This window comes from Diachasmimorpha longicaudata, chromosome 5, assembly GCF_034640455.1.
Source record: "Diachasmimorpha longicaudata isolate KC_UGA_2023 chromosome 5, iyDiaLong2, whole genome shotgun sequence".
Classification (NCBI taxonomy): Eukaryota; Metazoa; Arthropoda; class Insecta; order Hymenoptera; family Braconidae; genus Diachasmimorpha; species Diachasmimorpha longicaudata.
Window position 1 is genome coordinate 5,279,239 of NC_087229.1, and position 23,211 is coordinate 5,302,449.

The 23,211-nt window shown below is 38.8% G+C and overlaps 1 protein-coding gene across 5 annotated transcripts in view; it reads right to left on the reverse strand.

The window, feature by feature from the left end:
- LOC135163164 (visual system homeobox 1-like) overlaps nucleotides 1–21,818 on the reverse strand; it is a 43,434-nt gene extending 21,616 nt beyond the window's left edge. For 4 of the 5 annotated variants that reach the window (XM_064122412.1, XM_064122408.1, XM_064122410.1 and 1 more), the window contains exons 1-3: nucleotides 20,976–21,818; nucleotides 19,704–20,726; nucleotides 7,367–7,405 (exon numbers count right to left, since the gene is read on the reverse strand). In XM_064122412.1, coding sequence (XP_063978482.1) covers nucleotides 7,367–7,405; nucleotides 19,704–20,163 — 499 coding nt within the window. In that variant the 5' untranslated portion in view covers nucleotides 20,164–20,726; nucleotides 20,976–21,818. The remainder of the gene's footprint in view (nucleotides 1–7,366; nucleotides 7,406–19,703; nucleotides 20,727–20,975) is intronic. The other variant, XM_064122409.1, reaches the window with a different exon arrangement.
- Between the last annotated feature and the right edge of the window lie 1,393 nt (nucleotides 21,819–23,211).

The window sequence follows — 23,211 nt, forward strand, 5'->3', positions numbered from 1 at the left end:
AATGAACTTCCAATGAAATTAGTAAAAAAATAGGAACGCGAACTGAATTAATCACCGAACGCAAGCCGACGGTCGCAACGTGTTTTCTTCACTGTAATGGCATCCTTGAACGGCCACGGTGGCCATATTTGTAATATGAAACGAATACGAACGGTGTGAATATTATGATGGTCAGGTATTGAGGTGCCACCACCTAACAATGGACGAAGTGTTGATTACCCCAGCAAAAACAAGCCTACTATTTTACATTGGGACTCCAGGGGCCAAGGGTCAACGTCTTTGTTCCAGCGCTCATCTACTCAGAAGGACCTCATACATGCCACGAAGGTGTCCCAGGGAATTCAAACCGCATTCCACGATTTTAAACATGCTCCACATTCGCAGCAGCAGGTTGAACGACAATTGGAGGTTTTTAATTAAATAATAGCAGTAATCGAACAAGATAAGGCCATCCCTCATAAATTTTCGAAGATAAATAATCAGACTATTCGCTCAGTTCATCCGTCAGGCCCAAAATAATCCAAATAAATGCGCCCTCTAGTGTGATCCATCATTCCCAAAGAGCTACTGTCGCCTGGACGAAATACCAATCACTACCTTCAATAAGTTCGTGGCGTTGGCTATTCCCCGTTCTATACCGCACTATCAAACCATCATTTATTGAATAACAACAGCTTTTTCAATAAAAATTCACGTTTATCCGGCTGATGAAATATTTTTTAATCCACTTGCACAGTAATTTTCTTTATTATTAGCGTAAAAATTCTCCAGTCTAGACTAAAATTTTCTGATCATGTATAAATGTTTATAAGGGTTGGGGTGGAAGTGAGGTACCGATGACTCACGGTATGTGCTCATGAAATGGTAGGGTAATTTTTATGGAAAATTTTCTTTTGTGTTGTTGCTCGTTACTTTCGGATTTGGGAAATGAAAGCAACGTCGAGTTACTACTCACTCATCTCTAATAATTAGACACAGCAGAGCTTTCCCAGTTCCCTTTTTCCATAGACAGAGAGAATCTACTGTGCCAGTAATAGTTGGACTACAGGGGTGTGAAAGGCATAAGTCAGGAATTCCTGGCGCGCGTTATATTGCGCGGGGAGCAGACCATGCGGGGGTGGGTGTAGTCGGTTATAAGCTATGGCCTGTGGGGGCATGAGCATGCATAGCCATTTACTTCATTATGTCATTAAGCTTAATGGCCCTGGCCCTAACGCGAATGTCCTGGTCTATAGTCACTTCTACCAGTCCGTTTCCATTAACTCCTCGATCCTCTGTCCCCAACCGTTCCCTGTGCTATCCCAGCGTGTTCAACATAGGACAATGAGCATTGACTTTACGATGGTCAACGCCTGAAAGTTTACGTGAATGTCAATTTTCGAAATTCCCTTCTGGAGAGAGAATACCGTTCTTCACCAGGAATTCAATGAGGTGCGATATTTTTCGTTGCTTTGATTGCTGTGTTCAGTAGTGTGATATTGATACAGAACGCGACTGGAGGTACCTCAGTTTAGTCTGTGTATTTCGGAATTGCTCTACTGGGAGAGTCCTTTGGTTGTTAACGAAATTTTTATGAAAATTAGGGCTAAACTGTCCATGAAACGCCAATTCTTTTTCAAGAGTAATGCACGGAGAGGAAAAATGTGATGATTTTTGTAGTGTGATTCCGATAAAAATTTTTATGGTGCCTTACAACCTCGGTGCAATCTGCAGGGCTGAGGAAAATTACTATGTTAACTAGGAAAATTTCTTATTGAGCTTAGGAAATTTCTACATCGGCCTCATAAAAATTTAAAGTCAGATGCAAAATTCCCATGATGAAGTCCAACGTCGGAAATAATCGGGTACATTCGGGGCTCATCGTTAACGAATGACAATAAGTTACCAAAAAATTGCTGTGTGGCAATAAAATAAATTGGCCTACATAGAAATGATTTCCATCAATTTTTCATTTAACCGCAAATAAAAAATAATAGATCTTCAAATTTTATAGTGCTCTTTCGTAAATTTTACGAAGCCCATATCATTAATTAGAAAATTTATTTTTTGTACGTGTGAGTAAAACATGTTGCAGCTCGATTCTAGTGCCCGGCACAGTAATTTTCAACAGACTATTCTCTCCGTGTGGGTGCCCTCAGTTGATGTCTTAATAGAGCTACTCTGACATCCAAGTGTGTTACGAAAAAACACGTGTAGCCTTTCAGGGAGGTGTCGACGCGAGGATGTTTGAACAGTAACCCAATATTACTGAAAGCATCAACGTACCACATCGCTGAACACTCATCCTGGCGCCAAGCAACTGCAGCATCCGAAGATAGACCTCGAAACTTCACGGTAGAAAGAATGTGCATCTGTTTATTTTTTAGTTTCGTCGTCTTTCGGTCAACTCTTGAACGATCAGGCCTCTTGATTTTATCATGATATATATATATATATATTTATACATACATATTTATAATTATGTATTGGAGATCGAATCATCTATACATATAAATTATCCAATGGAAAAATTTCCTTAAAATGTGTGATTCTTTTCTCCTAAATTGCATTGAGTGTCATTCAAATTTCAAATTTCAAAATAGATTAATTTTACCTTTGAAAACGAATAAAAGTGTTCATCTCATTCTTCGCGACAAATGAAAATAGAGGTAATTATGTCTTCTTTCCATCATCTACACAGCTTTTGTTTCGAGATAATAAAGGCGAAGAGGCGAATAAATTGTCTGTACAAACATGAAGGCTGCTAATATGCAATGTTTCACAACACAATAGAAGAAAAACTGTTCGTTATATGAATGGATGGGAAAAAAAAATCTCCCGACTGCTGAAAATCATTGACGATTATTCTAGTTGACGTAATAAACTCATACGAAGGGCAATTAGTAAGTCCCCCGACTCCACTGCAAACCCAGCACGACCGTGAATTCTTTAATCATTGACAACTTATCCATCTCATAACTCGTCTGAAAATCTCCTAAGAACGTCATTGAACCATCATTCCCTTTTTTTTTCTTTAGCATCAATATGAGAGATATCGATGAACGATGGCTGATGTGTAGTGAAAAGTGAGTAATATTTTCCCTCGTCTCTTCGCCTCCTGCTTCCGCTCAATAGGACATTTGTGAAAAAATAGCGAGACATAAGAAAGAGTGAAAGGGTGTCAATCTTCCCCGGGTGAAAAGCTGACAATAGCCTATAGTAGAAACTCATACATACAGTGAGCTGTGAACCCACAATGCGTATACTGCAACATCTCTCGGTCGTCGAGAGTTGAAATTTTTCATTCTTGTACAACCCTTGGATATTGAAGAAGAAAAATGGAAACTCGAGGAGAGGATTTGTCAGCAAAGTGATGTACACTTTTACACCGCATACATCGAGCTACTTAGATAATAAATTTTCGTTTACAATTTACAATCCAATGTACTTGCGCTCCCCCATGACGTCCTTATTTTTCTATCAGGACTCATTCTCGTTTCAGACGTTCTATTGATTGACTATCACACAAAGGAATAATTAAAATTAGTATCTCGTAAAATTAGGAAAAGATTCATCAGTTATTAATGTCACGTTTGACTATTCGTTGCGTTCACTACTAACAACTGGATCGCACAAAGGCCAGAATTTTTTTCTGAATTAATAAGGAAGTCCGCCTATAACGCCCATCTACGTCAAAATATTTCTCTTAAAGGGGTGGGTACGAAAAAGTTTCCACCTCCGGTTTACAGAGAATGAAAAAGGGGTATGAGAATTCCTGCATATGCCTTGAAGGTCCTTGGAAGTGAGGTGAATGCTTATAACCCACCTTTCCATTGTTTGTTATACGAGTGCAGTACGATATGGTGTCGCAATAACTCTACGGGGCGCTTTGTTGAATAAGACTGAGAGTCAAAATGGCCGAGTATGACGTCATAAGTGCCACTGAGACACCCACAAGCAATTCGGTTATCCGGAGCAATCGACGATTGAGACAAATTACTCGCGCAGGCGCCGCGGATTAGCAATGTCGAGAGGTGAGTTGGGGCGATAATTCGATTACTCTCGCTTCGCCTATTAGATAAGTAGGGTTTGAATGATCTTCTCATATTGTCGGCTATGCCACGGCAAATTTACAAGAATATTGACGTCATGGATTTCTAAATCCAATCGAGACGGTTCGATTTTTGGATTCAACGATGTTGATTCAAACTACTGATTATCGGAAGAATTGATCCACTGGTTTGAGACGATTGATCAGAGGTCGGTGAATTGTGTGATGAAACAATTCCGTCACGATCCGTCGCCTCAATAATCCTGAGATGATCAGAAAGGGGGAAATTAATCAATTAACACTATCCGAGACTTGGATGAGACATTTGCAGAGAGCTTCGGTAATTATGAGACGATTAATTAGGAATTCACGGACAGGATATGATAAATTGGATTCAATATTGCTGTTGTGATAATGATAATGATGTTTTACCTGAAATTTTGAAAAATACCTGAGAGCGCAGGGGAATATTGAGCGCGAATGTGGAACGTGGAATATTGTGAGAGATCTCGACTTCTTAACAGACGAGCTTATCAGCATATCACTTATGCTGGTCTGTTATTAACCCTCTTGCACACTACGGCCTCCCACACCCCTTCAGATTATGTTCATTCATTTACTCGCGCCCTCTGCGCCGCTTACGACGAAGCATTTCGCGTTTTGCACTGGAGATTTGTTGTAGAACATCTTAATATTGACCTCGTGGGTACCGAGTTTTCCTGAGAGAGCACTTTGTACATTACGCCTTTAGGTACGTTCATTTAGGCACACTTAACAAATTCAGGGCGCTCAGGCTAACATTTTAACAGGTAATGAGTTTCCCTGTGGCTTATGAATATAATTGAAAGTACACGTTTACAGTGGAGTCTTTCAAAATTCTTTTTCCTGGGAAGTTTTCTATGTGACGTTGAGGAAGGGATGCAAATTTATATCAAGATATTCATGAGGTATTTTGTTCTGAATGAGCCACTCGTTCATTACTACACATCCGAGAGATAATGAGCTGGAGAGTCACCTAAGCATAATTTAAGGGGTGGTTCAGTGTTACGAGAAAAAAAATGAAAAAATATTTATGAATTTTGGATGGAACTGGCTTTCGACATAATTATTGTAAATAGAGTGCGAGAATTTCGCTTTCTCCGTTTATTTATGGTTTATCCATTGAAAGGTGAAGCTTGACAGAATGAGGGAATCAGAGGGCAATTAAAAAAAAATGAAAATCAATTGCAAAAAATAAGAAGTAAAACAATTTAACGCTTCTATATCTAGATCTATCTCTTTACCCTAATTGCGACAGCTTTTTATCCTGCGATTGGACTCCCATACACCTCTAACTCCTCATATCTATTTCCAAAGACTGCAAAACGGATCAGGGAAATGGAGGTAAATCGTACCCGGGGAAATGAGATGATTGAATTCGGAGGTTTTCCCTCTCGCCTTCGGGACTATCGATCTCTCCAGCAATCATAAATATATCCGATGATAAGTTCATGACTTCTTTATCCCCTTGTAATTCGTCAATTCCGAATAATATGAACGATGTTATTTCCTTTTTTCCTCTATTAGCATCGTCGAGAACAGACTCGTCGTTGTGGTCTCGCATTTCAAATTTTCAGCCTCTCGATTTTCCTCTCGTCGTGCTCTCAACAATATTCTGTGGATGTACAATCAGTCCTCGATGCTGCCATAATTCTCTCTCACCAAATAAATTGAGGTAATGTCATCGTTAAATTAGGGTGACTCCCAATTGTCCCAGGTATATAATTGAAAAGTATTTTTTTGCGCATTCGTCAATTAAAAATTACTCCATTTACCACGTCCTATGCGCAGCAGATGATCTGCAAACATATTTTTTTGACTTTTTGTCGCTTGACTACAGATCACAAGGTTTAGAATACATTTAAATTTAATACCTCCACTTTACAGAAATAATTGGAAATCCTAATGAGAGTAGACTGATTTGATTCATAAATAATTTCAAAGATAAAGCCACCAAATGGATGGAATCCTTGACAGCCGAAGGAAGTGGCCTCGAATTACATGAAAAAAGTCTCCGGTTACTCGATTAGCGTCTCAATGCAATGACGAGGCCTCTCAGCCTGTATTTTGAGCATCGCAAGAAACGGCTTTTCCATGACAATGTTTTGACAGGAAACTCGAGAACCAATCGAAAGAATTCCAATAGCAGATCTTTAGAAAATTTAAGGATTTTTTATTCGGCATCTAAAACGATGTTATTGAGTATTTATTCTCATTCTATTGTGTGTCACATTCCCCCAATTAGGTAGAGGCTATTTCAGTCGAAATTATTTGTCGTAGTGACCCTACGAATTTTTTTAATGTACATGATTGTTCCATGAAAAATTTTCTCATGACATTTATGATGATTTGGACTGTCCCATTAACAAATTGAATGCCCCTGTCACAAAAATACAACCAACCTAACGTGTAATAATGACTCATAAAAATGCGACGATTTTACATGTATTTTTTATCCAGCCATGAAGGTCATGGTGAGCAATCTTTTTCCAACCTGTCGCAACTTGTTTTGAGGAACATCATTTTCACATGGTACCTCGGTAATGCAGTAGTGTGGTTTAATGGTGCGGAAAACATCGAAATCATCGCGTATGAATACGAAATGAGTTTTTCCACCCATCTATGACGTAACTCGGAGAGTGAACACTGGGGTACTCGTTGTTTTTTTGTGGCATCTGCATATATGCACACCCCACTGATGGAAAAACCGGTGAGTACAAAAGGAGAGAATAGAGGGAGAGAGAGAGGAAGTTACAAACGACATTTTTGAAGGCACATCTTTCTTAACGAGCGTTTAGTATTCTTGAATATGCACCCTCTATCAAAAATGCTGAATGTTTTTTTCGTCCATTGATTTTAGCTTATGGACGTTAGGCAAGATAGCGCAGCATCAAATTGCCAGAATCGTGAAAGCTCTGTAAAAGCTGCGCTCATTAAATTAACTGGTTCCCCTCTTCAGTTCTTTCGCGGCGGTTGAATATTAAACCGGGAAAAATTATTGATTCGACTGAAGTAATATTTTTTTATTAAAATTAACCAAAAAAAGGCACTCAAAGTTCTATTGTACTAACGAAATATTTTTGTTATAAAATCAAACTTTTATAATTGTGGTCAAACAATTTGTTTTTGATTTAGACTGAATCAGTGTATCTTATTGAGTGAATAAATTGCTTGTTTGATTTAGTTGAATTTTATTTCTTGAAAAGAGGAGAGGAAAATGAAAAAAAAATTATTTCAGTCAAAGAAACCGTTTCTCCCAGTGTATAACTATAGTAGAGGTATTGAATAATCGCTCACCAGACCCCGTCGAGAAGGTGCTCTTGGACTGTGAGAAACCTAAAAATACATAAATAAAATACCTCATTAGAAAATGAAAGCAATGGAAAAACGAGTATTTACAAACTCTTTTCGTGTAATAAAAAATACAAATAAACTTGAGTGGTGGCTTTGGGGATAATTTTGACGAAATTTTTAGGCTACAGGAGGGTTATGATTATCTCCCTTTCACGGAAGGGGATGGGAGGGTAGTACAGAACGAAGGAAGGAAGGGAAAAGTTAAAGCGGTGCTACGAGTTATATTAAGACGTTTTTCGGTAGCGGCCGTTTTCTAATAAAGCTGTCGACGTTAGTAACTTTCGAGTAGAGGGAAAAGCCATTGGGAATGGAATGAAGAAGAAGTGGAGTTGAAAAAGATTCCTTCGGCTTTCTCGAGGAAGTTGTGTAAAGAGTATAGAATCTATGCGTATATATATGTATATATATATCTGTATATATGGTGGGACTGTATATGGAGAGCAGAGAGCTGAAACTCCCTTCCTCTCTCTCCCTCTCATTTTCCTTTTCTCCTCTCGTCTCTTCCATTCACTCCCCCACCAGAGGTAAAATGTCTTTAACGAGTCGGCATTTTATAAAATGAGGGCTCACGACCCTGTGAGTTTGCGCACCGTTTGATAAATTAACCCAGAAATGTGTACGAATATACTCATGGATTTTGTCCTTTTTACATAATCTACAGCAACACTACCTAAGCTACTACTCGACTTCACAGCTTTCCTCCTGTGAAAATAATGAATTCTCGTATGTGTGTTTTATAGCACACCCTTTAACTCTGATGATTTACTAAAAGCCACACCGTTGTCATATATTTCCATACAAACTCTAGAGGTCTAACAAATGTCGAAACCCAGGCGAAAGGGTGTGACAAAAAAAAAGCAACGGAAAAAAAAAACAAAGAGGGGATCTCAATGATCATTTGGAGACTGCGGTAGTACAGGATTAACGCTTGGCTGGAAATATTTTTCCCAGATAAAAAACTACGAGGTATGGACGAGACTGTGGAGCAATCGATGTATGCAATAATTGGACATTCATGTTCAAGTAACGATTTAATTTTTTTACTGTGTGAAAGAGTTGTAATCGGTGGAATTCAAGTTTTTGATTTTTTCGGGTAAATCGAGGCAGTTTCCTGATGGGAAGTTTTTGAATAATGAAAAATTGAAGGAGAAGAAATTATGAAAGTGAGTAATTCAGGGTAAATGGGTTTATTTTGGGGAAATGTTATCGATATTTCCGTGAGAACGAGAATTTTTAAAGTGAAATTAAACCTCCATTTTCGTTAAATTGCCAGTTCAGACAAATTTTCATAATAAAATGCGTAAAAATTTTTGGAATTTCTTGAAGGACGTGCTCATTCGTTAATTGGCATGCGCCAAAAATTTAATCTCTGTACCGAACGGGGGGTAGATTTTTGATGAAATACTACGCCCTGTGCCCTGTGCTGGTAACTTAGACCTCAATCATTTAGTTCCTTCCGTTTGTCGTTTTGAGTGGTTTCACATTTTTCGTACAAAAAAAGCATTGAATAATAATACGAGGATCAATGATATAAGAAACCGTGGGGTTTTCAAGTACAAAAGTACCAATAAAAGGACACGAGTGAGAGGCAGTAACACCCATTGAGAAAATCCATGTCCCAAGTTTCATGTTACCACGTTGAGTATTTTGACAAGATCGCATTGTCGCCGAAGACCAGCGCGCTCTATTGAACCTATTATACTTCTATTAGTATTATACTAGGATTTGCGGTTTTACTTCACGGATAAAGCACTCCTCCTCTTGCCTTTGACTCACTCTTTTTTTTATTTTTCCATCCTCTTCCGTTTTTTTTTGGGTAGGTGCACGTGGGCGCGCCTTGTGGGTACATTTCTGATGCTTTCCAGGACATTTCTCATGTGAATAAGTGTTTTCCCATCATAAATATGCATTAGGGGGTGACTAATTGCGAAATCTGGCACATCAAGTGATTTATTCGTCTCCCTCATATTCACGTTTCCATCTAAACATTTTCTGCATTTAATTGTCACCAATTATTGTTGATTTCACAGTAGGATTTTTTATAATTTCGGTTCCAACTCACATTTTTTAAAATCCCAAATGTTCTCCCGCGGGTAACATTTCAAAATATAAAACAAACTGATTGTGTTTATTTTATATTTTCGTTTCTGTGTAATGATTATTCCGGAAGCTGTATAAATGACGGATGGGAAACTGTCAAGAATCAATTAACCATTTCAATAATTAATCGAGAAATTCATCAAGTTCGAGTTCTGTGAAATAGGTGAGAGAGATTGGTAATCAATGAAAAACCGGCAATGAACTTCACAGGAAAATTATGGCAAAGGTATGTATTATATAGTGTTCGGGTGGTTGACCAAGCAGTTCACTATAGTTTTAAAAAATCCAGATAAACCTGTATGTTCATAGGAGGGTTGATCTGCGCACGCAATTCCGTGTAATACGGATTGATGAACGACAGACGGAGAAGCTCGATTTATGTAGAGTGTCCCAGGTAGGAAAAAACGAATGGGCCAACCTTGGTACAAGCACGGCCGCCGAGCTGCCGTAGCTCGGCACCCGGGCTCCAGCCAAACTCGCGCCGAACTTGGCTAGACCCTGGGATGATAACACGGGGCCAGGCCTGGGACCGAACTTTGGCCAGACTTCGGTCGCCGTACTTTGGCCGCACTCTGGGCTTACCATTCGGCCCGAAATTGGCCCAGGCCTGTTGCCGAACTTTGGCCGCACTCTGGGCTTACCATTCGGCCCGAAATTGGCCCAGACCTATTGCCGAACTTTGGCCGCATTCTGGGCTGACCATTCGGCCCGAAATTGGCCCAGATTTACGACCAGAGCTGTGGCCAGGCTCCAACCGTTGCCTGTATTGGGTTCAGAATCACCAATAAATATATGAACGGTATATCTGATAAGCAGACATGTATTTATTACCTTCAACATTATACAGAAAACAGTTTTATTATGTGACAAAACTTATATTTAAATTTATTAAATCTATTGACAAAAAAACTCAGCCAATCAAAAACTTTTTTCCTCCTATCGACATAGTACATGTTTTCATCCGATTTTGGTTGAACAGTTAAAGATATGCAGTGTTTGTATCTCCAATTTTCATGAAAGATAATCACAACTATGAGATTTTTCCGCGAACAGAATATGAAAACTCAAAAAAATGATTGCAGGTATAAATTGTAGAAAAATCTTTTGTGGATTATTTTCATCCGCTTTTAAAATAAATAATCTACGTAGATCATTTGAATCCGAAATTTAATACGACATACCATATTAAGTCTTAATAAACTCTCTCTTACAATCTAATAATATTAGCAGTCAGTCTTCAGAATTCGAAGATTGTATTAACAAAATATCCAACAAAATAACGCACCAATGTTATTTTTTAAATTAGTAGTTTAGAATTGATAAATTATCGTGCTTCAATTCAAGCATGAAAACAGTCATTATAATAGCAATATTATGGATAATTTATTCCGCTATGGATGATAAGAATTAATTCTTATATCCATAGACAATTGCTGATACGAATTATCCTGATAAGAATTATTTTTTCATCTCGGAAAGACGTCCTTTTTTTACAATAATGTCTTCTCCATCTGCAACTCCGGAACACAGAATGATATTTAGTTGCATTGATTGTGTGCTAGTTCTATATAATATTGCTTATTATATTCACTCTTTCAAACAAACTTAGAAATATAAAAAAGTCTTGGATAGGATTACATATAACTAATTAATTTCAACCCTTAAATTTGAAATCTTTGGGGAATATGGACGCAGTCCGATTGTGAAACTTCAACCTTATAAATATTATTTGACTTGAATCACCAAATACTGAAAACAGCTCTCAATGGCTGAAATTACTTTCATTAGAATTTTTCTTAAAAATTAAAAATCCACTTATTATTTTTCCCTTTAAACTTTTGGACATAATATTTAATCCCTGAACCAACAACGGATATTTATTCCCGTGATCTAACTTATGAGGAAATGACATAGAAAATACTTTATTATGCTAAGATACATCACATTTTCCAATTGTTATTTCCATCTTCTGGATTTCCGACCTCGCCAGGAGAAATATAATAAATATAATTAATACTTCAATGACAGCCGAATACTAAACAATATTCATATATTAATATATATTCTGCCCAATGAAACGCCTCGCGATAAAAATATATTGATAATATAAACTTTTCCTATTAATCGTACCTTTTATCAAGAATATCACAACTAATACAATTACGAAAATGAACTAATGGAGTCATATTAACACAGTGATTTTACAATTCCATTTATCCCGGAAAAATGAAGTATTATCAACTATAAACCCCCAAGAATTGGTTCATCCCTGTCTCCAACGCTGCTATTGGATTCACTGATGCAATCATTAAGATGCTTATACGAGCCACAATCACCATCACCACCCGACCAACTATCACCACAAGCACTAGCATTATCATCGAGATGTCGAACATCGACATCTCCACTAATTTGATCCACAATAGATCCACTACGGATAGTTATTTCATTGGCTGTTGGCAAACTAACCTCTTCCTCATCGGCATTATTGCGTTCACTGTAATCCGGAGTTTTTTCTTTAGCGCCTTCTACGTTTACAGATTCTTTTTTCTTCAGTTGATGAAAATGTCTGTATTTTTTAACCCGTGAATATGAACTCTGAGACATATTACAATAGTAAAAGAGTAATATTAAAATAATAAATTGCCGCACACGACACTCATGTCTACTGCCACAATCAGACTACTCAACACGCCATCTTACGGGCTGTTGTCATAGAATGTGTGGTATACGGTGATATCCACGCATATTTTCCCCTGAAATAGTATGTTCAGAAGAAATAATGGTACCTTCGGAAGAAGGAGAATCAAAGGACGAAAAATTTAGTGAAGGAACATTCCCCATGAGAATTCAATTTTTGGAATGCTGTTCCATATGGGACCCAAGCCTGGCAAACCATGCCCCTTGTCTGCCTGGCCATGTCTCGGGGCAAGCTTGGTGACCCAAGCCTGGCAAGCCATGCTCTTTACCAGTCTGGCCATACCTCGGGTCAAGCGTGGTTGCCCAAGCCCGGCAAACCGTGCTCTTTGCCAGTCTGGCCATACCACGGGCCAAGCTTAGTGACCCAAGCCTGGCAAGCCATGCTCTTTGCCGGTCTGGCCATGCCTCGGGCCAAGCTTGGTGGCCCAGATCTGGCAAGCCAGTCTCGTGCCAGACCTGGCCCGTTTCGTGGACATTGGCATTTCCTACCTGGGGTGCGCGGTGTGCATACCAGTTTGGAGGCGTGAATTCATGTATACTCGAAGAAGTACTCTCCAACACGAAGGACAATGGAGGTGTTGGACTGGAAATCCATAGCTGTTTGAGTGACTTATATGTGGCTCTCACTCGATCGAGGGCGACTGAGCTCACATAGATGTGGATTTTACGCATTGACCTTCAATAACGCGCTAGTGTGCACTACTGATTTGTCTGTGTACGTATATTTTAATTATGAACGTTCATATACTTCTGGCTTGAATATTAAAAAAGGAACGAGCATTGTCCCCGGCAAGCTGGTGACGGTATTAAAATAATTAAATTAAAATTTCAGACTGATTACGATTTAAAATATTTAAAAAATATGAATTATCGAACCTGTGCTGGAGGGAGTTGCGGTGATTTAAAATTGGCGCCTCAATATTGAACCGGATTGGGCCGATGGGATTGTAGGGACGACTACAAGTGATTTAAATTTCATTCGAGATTTACCATTCGATAGTACCATAACGTAATGAAAAATGCAAACTAATTGAATTTCCTAGAATTTCTAGTAAATTCATCAAAGTTTTCCACTGCACTTTGTCCTACGTAGACTATTGGATTGTGGATAGGGATTGTCTCGATCAATAATATAAAAAACGATTTAACTATCAACTTTAATTCTTTATTATCGTACGCAGAAGGTAGACCAATGTGATTTTTAGTTTTCCCTTAATCAAGGGATGTTAGTGGGCTTGAATCGTCCTTCAACAATAAAACAAATGTAACTGCATAAAAATTTGAAGTTCTCTGCTTTGGTTCGGAGTGAACCGCACTGCATTATCATTCTACTGAACTTTCCGTAAATTGCCAGCCGCTCTCTCTCTCTCCCCCTTCTCCTTCTTCTGCCAGAACGATAATGGACATAGTTTGCTGGTAATGTCCGGGACTAATTCCCGTGTTATTTCATTAACGTCCCACAGGTCCCCAGGGGTTCAGCACCCAACAACATAGCAAGCTGAATTCACCGTAGACTATCCCCACGCTCCCCCTAGACCAAGTTCCACTGCCACGATGCGTGTGTCCCTCTGGAGTTGCATTAGGCGCGTGTCAAAGGGGTAAATGATAATTTACGAGGCGCGAGGAGACACTGCCGAAAGGCCAATTGATAATTTGTGAACTACTCCAAGTAATGATTATGTGTTCGGTGGCCATACACCGAGAACAATGTTGTTTTTTATTCAATAAGCATATTTATGTATTTTATATTGTTCATTTCGGTCAAGAATATTTTTTTATTACACACGGAGAGAAAAATCTGACAATTTTTATAGTGTTATTTATATAAACAATACTGTGCTGCCTTACAGTCTCGGCGTAAGCTGCGGATCTGACATAAATTACTATGTTGTATAGTAAAATTTGTTAATCGGCTTAGAAAACTTCTATATCGGCCTCGTAAAAATCCGAGTTTGATGTAACATTCCCCATGATGAAGTCCAACGTCGGCAATAATCGGCTGTACTCGGCGCTCATCGTTAACTGATCGAAATGAGTTACCGAAAAATTGCTGTGTGGCAATAAAATAAATTGAGCTAGATAGGAATTTTTAAAGAATTTCTATCAATCTGTCATTTAACTCAAATAAAAAATAATAAATCTTCAAATTTGATAGTGCTGTTCAGTAGATTTTACGAAGCCACATATCATTAATTAGAAAATTTATTACAAAATTTATGGTGTTGACAGTAATTTTTATGAGTGAGTAGAACACATTCTCCTATTCTAGCGTGTGCACCACAATTCTAGCGCCCGCACAGTAATTTTTCACAGACTTTTCTCTCCGTGCAGACCCAGTAAATTTTAATTTTCAAAACGTCTTTCGTCGTTCCCCACAGCGATTCGGATTTTTTCGGACACAACATGAGGTAAGATAAATCCTAAATATATCTGCACTCCCCAAAATTTTTTCAAACTCACTTATATCCGCGCGCGACTACTGAACCATGTATCTATTAGCCCCCGCCCCCACCCCATCGCAATCCGCACTCCACCGTAATATCGGATAATCCCCACTCTTTCCGCCCTGTATTTCCGGTAATCATGAGAATTAATTTTCGTCCAAACGATTGATACGATGGTTTGATTTAGTAACGAGTGGATAATTGCTCTTTGTTCTAACTTGGTGTATCATCTTCACGAATAAATTACCAATTAGTTTCCAAGTGAATGAGACTTTCGCCAGACGAATAAATTCCGTCACTTGGTCGGTACTAACTAATAATATGGTGATCGACAGTTCGAGTATACTAGGGATTATTCCCCAAGCTGCCCTGCAAAGTTCTGCCTGTTCTTTTCTTCATTGTTTTGTTATTGGTGGAAAAGGGAAAAACGCGGGAAACGTGGCTGGGCCGAAATCTAAGGCTAACCGGAATTGATTGGTCACTGATCGGATTACGCGATTATGTGGAGAAAAAAGGGAAGTGAGAGACATGGGAGGAACGTTCCAGGGTATTGCTCATGAGGGTTGGCGATATGATTGACACTGTCGACAAGAACCCTCTATCAGAGAAAATCATTTGTGACTGAGGAAAATTGCGGGATGATCAGTCAGTTTTGTGGATAAGTGGGAAGGAACGTATTTCACCCTCGTTTTCCGATCCAACTATGAGATTATATGAATCCAGATGCACTGGCAGAAAAAATAGAGGACAGTCGTGAGGGATTAATTACCTGGAATGGTCAGAGCTTTCACTTGACTCTAAGTGTAAAGAAAATTTCATCGGAAAATATGTAACAATATATGCACATTCCCCTACTTGGACGATTGGTCTTAGGGATAATCAGAATGGTGCACTGAATAAAAGAACTAATCTGAGGGGGCACTTTCATAATAGAAAATTGGTAGAGTTGAAAAGAGATTAAAGTGATAGGCAGAAAGGAGCGTGCAGTGGAGGTGTTATCCAATTATTCCAAGTTGTTAAGGCGCGTCAGGACGTTCATGCGACTAAATTAAGACATTCCACGCGACAAATCTCCCAAGAATCTCAATTAACTTCCATACCGGTTTCTCACTGTGTACGCTCAGACTCTAACTGTTTAATTTCCCTCAATTTCTACTTCAGAATCAGCACAAGGACATTTCATTCCCAGGTAACTTCGTTCAAATATATGCTGAATATTTAAAATATTTATACTATCAATTTTCCAACTTTCACCTCTTGTGGAAGGCCAGAATCGTGGAATAATGCAGAAAAAAAAATGGTTGCATACCGATAAAAAAATTCTATTAGCACTCAATATACTTAAGATGCTTTGATTCAATCCGGCTTCTATATACGTCCATGGCACTTGTGACCACAGAAATATACGAGGGGTCTGCAGATCAATTGTACAATAATTTTCCCCATTTTCTCCCTTATTATACGAGAACGAAGCCAAGTGGATTTATGATCTGTTAATTTTTTTTTTCTTGTTCTTGTTTCCATGATTTTTTTTCACTTGAATGGTGTACACACTCCAGTTGCTTTCGTTTTTCCACTTTCTCCCTCTCTCTCTCTTTCTTTCTCTCTCCTTCGCTGCGGTTAATCCATAAAACGCTTTTTTGTGTAATGTTGCTTTGAAGTACTAATCAGTATCGAGCTGTGCATAGCCCAGACACGTATTAGAGTAAGCTCAGGGTATATTGCAGTACTCACATCGCCCCTTTATATACCTACTGTAGAGAGGGCCTCCTACGCCATGCCTCCATGTACATACAAATATTCGTTATGTACTAACAATATGTACAGATACGCGCCGAGCATCTCGAAAGGGAAAATATTTTGAAGGAAGAAAAAATAGAGATGGAAATGAAAATGCTGGCAGTGAGAAGGGTGTCGAAGCGTCTCCATGATCATCGAAGAAGAATCCCGGAGAATGAGAGGGATGTATATATACGAATACATATACATATATATAAAATCATGGCAAGGGGCGACGTCAGGGCTTGATAGGCAATCTGGTTGATTGCCAACTTCAAACGGACCATATAGAGACGATTCCCTATGCAGTAGTTGAGATGAACAAAAATGCGGTGAATGTTCACATGAGGCTGAACATAAACATTCCAACGCCTCTAGCAACAATAGCCATTTTCATTCGCACACACCGCAATAGCGGGAAAATTTGATTTTTTGAGTTCGTTTGTACATTTTTATCTTGAGACATAATTATACTGGAACTTGTTGTTTGGAATTATCATATTTTTAATCGAGTAATTTTTTTTTCGTATTCTCAGACTGGCCTGTTACCAGCTGAGTATTGGATTCTCATCCCACAAGACTCCGAGCAGGATTTAAGACAAAACAAGATGAAGGTATACCACGAACGCGTGAGGTAAATACTAGCAAAGGTGCCGGAGTGACGTTTGAATGGACAGGGTATGGGTATTGTATGGGGTCTAACTGGTAATATGATACCTAAAAATCGTTCTCAAAATACCATTTGGTAGACGTATTCGAATTTTTACATGTTGAGTACGTGCTCTCAAATTTATTTTCAAAAATTCTTAAATCGAGCTGTACTATTTTGCCAAGATTACCCTGACGCACAAAAAAACTATTGTGTCTTGTTGAATCAGGGGGGGATAGAAATTATAAGAGTTGGAATTAATAAAAAATCCATAGTCTTAAGACGGCTTAGGGTAATGATAATGGGAAGTTCAGAGAATTATCATGGATTTGACAGAAGAGCAGTGATTGAGCCACGCAAATTGACTCATTTTAAGCACATTAAGCGAGTCTTCCCCAGTTGGAAAAAAAGGAAAGGGTTGAGAACAGTGGAGCCATCAAGCGCGCGGCCATTTTTCCGTTATTGTCGTGACCTTTTGTGTTTTGGGTGCGAGGCACAGCAGCCCTGCCCAACACTCAACTCATTATACCACTAATTATTCCCAACGCCAACGATTATTTGTGAACATAAAGTACAAACGATTCATGAAGCGATATATTGCTCACATTGCCTCTGGTTTTTAACATGTCCTACATATCTCCTGCTTTCCATAGAGTCTATCGCCCAATCTGTGCTATTCTACACCTCCCTGGAAGCTTAAAACCATCGAATAATCGAAGACGAATGTGCCGTTAGCCTCAAATGATTTTTTATCACTGGTTTTTCTCTCCAACTAATCCCTTCAACCAATTTATTCTTTGACATGTTGTTAATTCGATCAACAATCAGACTTACCCTCACCACGGGGTAATTAAAAGAGTTAATAAGCTTTTCCGCATTGAACGTATTCCTCAAGGCATTGAATAATCAAAGTACATTGATGTTGAATGATGTCGTCCAAGTTACTCATCAATCAACAGGATCAATAAAAAATCATGGCTCTCCTTCATTCTCTCCGAATGGCGCGACTAAAATTTATTTATACTACTGTAAGAACAATTTCATTCTCACCAAAGCAACGCGAGTGTCTTGATTAAATTCAGCTCATTCGATTTTCCTCGAAATTCGGTCCAGTAGTTTTCAAATTGTGAGGGAGTAAAACAAAATTTTAATTGAGAAAGGTGATGGTAAAAAAAAATCGCCAAGTCGTTGAAGCGGCTTGTTCAAAGGATCGCACCCACTTCAACCCACCCGTATCAACGCCCAGAAATTCAGGCGCGAGCGACCAGCAGTGCACCTCCGGTTAATTTTATTTTGTCTACACGTTTCGTCATCAGTTTTTTTTTTTTCTGCACTCCAATTCTCTTCATTAACGTTACGACAAAACCCCGTCGATTGGACGTAGTTGTATACCGTAACTCTACTGTGAATCAATTCAATTGCAGGAAAATCATTGCTTCCAGCTCGGCCCTTTTCCTCTTTTTATTTAAGGGAGAGAGAGAGGAATTGTCGTACAACTGATAACAGCAGTGATTCGATGTCAATCCTGAACTCGCCCAGTTGATGATATATAAACAAATGGGAAAATAAGTCTTTCTCACGGACCACTTCTTCTCGACTCCCTCGTTTTTCATCTGTATACCTTTTCATCGGCAACAATAGAGGGTCTGAAATACACACTATACCATGATACCCACCTAAAAACCCTCGTGTGCGAAAACGCAATGAGACGTGTATCGATTTTCGGTAACACAATCTTGAGTGGCTCTCTGTTGAGCGATAGTCACCAGTACGACACTGTTAAGTGCTCGTTTCACACCTACTAGTAGATACGGCTATTAATTCACTTCAACATCGAATCAAGGAGGTATGAGGTATAAAGAACGCGAATGGAGTGTGGGATGAGGTGATAGTCTCACACTTGCTCCATTAATCCTCCCGCTAACAATGATGATAATTTCGGGCTACTTTGGACCCTGATGAAAGTGCAGCAGTTGATTGACAATAGAAGCCCTACTCATCCCAGACAGACTCCAAAAATCAACAAGTTTGGACCAAATCAAGGGGATTTTATATCGAAACTTAATTACGAACGTATTTTTGCCTTCAGAGGAAACGATACTTGTTGTAGGTGTGGAATTTAAAAAAAGTTTTCAATAATTGAGTCAGTGTAGTGTTGTGTTGGGCAGTGCGTGGAATTTTTTGGGTTCAGAAAAATAACAACTATTAGCATGAGGTGCGTTGAGAAAAAAAAGAGGGGAATTAGTTTATACGAAAAGAGAAAGTTCTTAAATCAATTGATTTTTACGTAATACGATAAATGGATTTCTGATCATCTGGATATTCTACTTGTCTTCAGGACAAATACAAAATTTATTGGCTGAAATTGTCTATCCTCTGGGGCACGTGATTTTACTCTTGAAAATTTCCAAGTCTCGAGATGTTTCATGTAAATAAAGCATTACTCCCCAAGAAACTTTGTTTTTCTCACCGCAAGCTGAAAGCCTTCAAAGTGTGACCAGTCGCAAACATCTTGCGCACAAATCCAGTTAAAAATACAATTCAGGAACTACAGAAGTCCTACAAAGTGGTTCAGGTATGGAATGTGCAATATATTGTATGTGCTTACCATGGTTGGATGAGTGCTGATGAGTTGGACTGTGCTGATGATGATTGGAAGATGCAGCAGCACCTGGTAATACGTGTTGCGCATGAGCAGTTGCTGGATGTACGTTGATTCCGGGTGATGATGGTAATTGACCAGCCTGATGCACCTGGTGATGGGCAACATGATGAGCCGGATGGGGATGTGGAGGTGGTAAGAATGCAGCAGCGACAGCTGCTTGGGCATTCAAGTAGGCCATCCTTGAGGCAGTTAAGTTGCCAAGATTTCCCAAGTTGCCAAGATGATTGGTTAAACTTGGCATGTAGTCCCATATTTTATGATGTGGTGTTGTTGGTGCGTAAGAGACAGCTGATACACCCACTGGTGGTGAACTCTGGGGTGATCCTCGATCTGTACTACTTGAATTACCTGTACCATTCAGACCCAGTAGCTCCTGAATGGCGAAAGGCGATCGCTGCGGCATCTTCGGTTATTTTTTTTTAAATTTTCTTTGGAGCTATTTAATATCTCATTGCCATCACTCTTTCATCTGGTTGTCATCCAGAGATTTTTCTCAACATTTGCATCTACAGTGTTCTGTTTTTAAGAAATAAAAATCCTTGTTTACGTTCATCAGCGGAATGTAAATATTTGTTTCACTGTAAATGACAGGGAAATGGCTGAAAATGATTGTCTCTCTAACTAAATAGTGCCTTGTACATCAACATCAAGAGTTCTCTATTGTGTTGTTTACAGCGACGGCCTGTGGATGAGAATACTTGAGCTCTTTCTCGTATTACCATCCGACGGTTCGGGGTTCTCAGTCTCCACCAGCTTCAAGTTTTTTCTTTCATACTTCCAAATTTACTGCGCTTTATATTTTAGAATTGTGCTTAATTCAATAGACATTGGAGGCCCTTCAGTATCGAATCATTCGACGTTGAAAATTCATTAGAATATCATTTCCACGGAGATAGAAATGTTTTTCATTTGACGACGGCAGCCTCAACACCCACGCAAGCCAATTACGTGAAATTATGGTCACACCTTCGGCAGATAAATATTTGAATAATTAAATGACAGCTGACAATGGAACATTTTAACTGAGTTTAAGCAATCGCCCGATACAAATTTTATTGAAGAACACGGTGGGCGCTTGGGGAAGCCGATCACCCAGTGTTTCAGTGACTGAATCTTATTTGTTTATGCAGTCCAACAAAATTGCGTTAAAATAGTGAATGAAACGCTCAACGAGACGTTTGATGTAATTTTGTATAAACGATTATTTGTACTCACTGAAAAGTCCTCGTATCGTATTGCAGGTACTGAACCTTCAGTCTTCTTGAATATTTGTTCTTCACCCTTCAACCCTTCGCACTCCTTTTCTTTTCACTCTTTGAGAATAAACACTTCTTTTTTTTCCACTGATCCACTGGATAATTTACCATAATGCAGAGTTTTCGTTATAAATTCGAGGAATATCTTCATTCAGAACGATCAACAAAACATTCTTTCACAATTCTAGCTCAATATCAGCGTCGCAACAGTCAAAGTCGAACATCAGAAAAAAAAATCTGATATATATCACAATGTATTGTTACACGATTTTCAAAAATATTATTCACTTATTTCACGGAACTAGGGGGTAACGAGTGGTTGGAAATCCGCGCGATCCGGTGATCATAACAGAGGACGCGAAGGAGAGAATAATTGAATGAGTTCGTAAATCCAATGTTTTTTTTTTGTTTAATTGATGTAAAGCCCATGTGTCGTGTACCGTGTCGTCGTCGCGGCGATCGGGAACTGAATCGTTGATAGGGGTGACTCGTGGAAGGAACGTATGACGAAAAGCAGGGGGTACTACTCCGCCAGGGGTATAATGCGAAGGCTGCAGATGTAGCGGAATGAGCTTCGAGTGAGCGAAAACGGAGGGCGGTGGGCAGGACCCACCCCCCCACAAGTTGTTAGATTAAAGAATGGTAGGTGGGGTAGGGGGATGTCGTCTACCATCAAGTGCTGTACAAAAAAGGGAGTGCGTTGCCCCGTCGTGGTATTTCATCCCCGCGACAGTGGCCGTCTCGCATCGCGGATTGGTCGGTTTTTTGAGACTTCCATCTGGGTAGACATAGCCCTAGTTAGCGAGGGGAGTGTCAACTCGAATTGTACACGCCCTTAATGGACAACGCCTACAGAAGACCGTTTTACACTGGGTAAATTCTTATTAATATAATTATTTTTTCTATTCATTTAAAAATTTTTTATTGACACAATTTTTATCATTTTCTTATATTTTTCTGAATTTTTTTTTAACGAAACCGAAATTTCGGATTTTTTTTTCTTTTTAGAATATACAGAGATAATCGACTAGTAATATAACGAGATTGTGGACTTATCGATAGCTGAAGGGCATGTAGACCTGATGGGGGTTCGAAATGTTTTTTTGTTTATAATTTGAATTTTTTTTTCAATTTGTCTCGTGATATCCGACGAAAATAATTTTCGTACTGTGTGAAACTGTCTGTCATTTCAAATGTCTGTTAATGATGTGGGTGTGGTCTATGTATGAGCCAATCCCGAAGCGCTACTTTCGAGCCTCATTGGCTGGTGCGCAAGTCGATTTATCACTTATCCTTCTGGCCGCCGACGCACGATTCTCGCCCTTATTCTCACTGAATGTTTAAGGGCGACTTTTGCGTGCATCGGGAGTCTCGCACGCTACTAATTCAAAATAACGAGAATTGGGAGTAGTGGTAGAGATGAGCGAGAAAAGGCCAGATCAAGGGATGAGGGGGTGAGGAGAAGAAGTATAACTAAGTACGTAAGACTAAAGACAATTTGTCAAAATGTGATTTTTTGTTTCTATTTTTGAAAATTAAAAAATTTTTTTCACTTTGCCGTGTCCATAAAACGAATTTAGGAGTTTAATTTTGAAGGAAATGGTTTAGATTTTTTTTGATCAGCTACACTTTATTGTATTAATATTTTTTGCAAAAAATGCATTTACCTTAGGCTCCAACAACTGGACGAATTAATACAGTTTTATAAATTACAGCAAGTAAGTGGATGATGATGTGATAAACTCCTGGATTTTTCAAATTTATGATATAATTTTCAGTTGAATTTTTTTTTCATTTTTAAAGTAAGAATTATCATCAGACTGAAATAATATGCGACTCCCGAGAAGAACTCCATTTGTACCAGATGAGAAATAATAAGATAAAACAAGATATTTCATAATTTTTAGTTCTGGAATGAAATTGAGGAAACGTTTTTAAGGAAAATGACTGAAACAAAATACGCATATGGAAATTATTGAAAATTGTAAAATATTTGAGAATATTGCACCGATATTATCCAAATGATCTTCCGTCCTTGTTTACCTCTCCTTTCGTCGAGAGATTATTGTGTGGGGATTCGCATACGTTGCATGCACAGCTCAGACAAGAGGATACTTTATCACTCGTCTTTTTTAGGGGTGATTTCCCGGAAACAATCACCATTAAATATTCCAGCAAGAAGAAATAAAAACCTT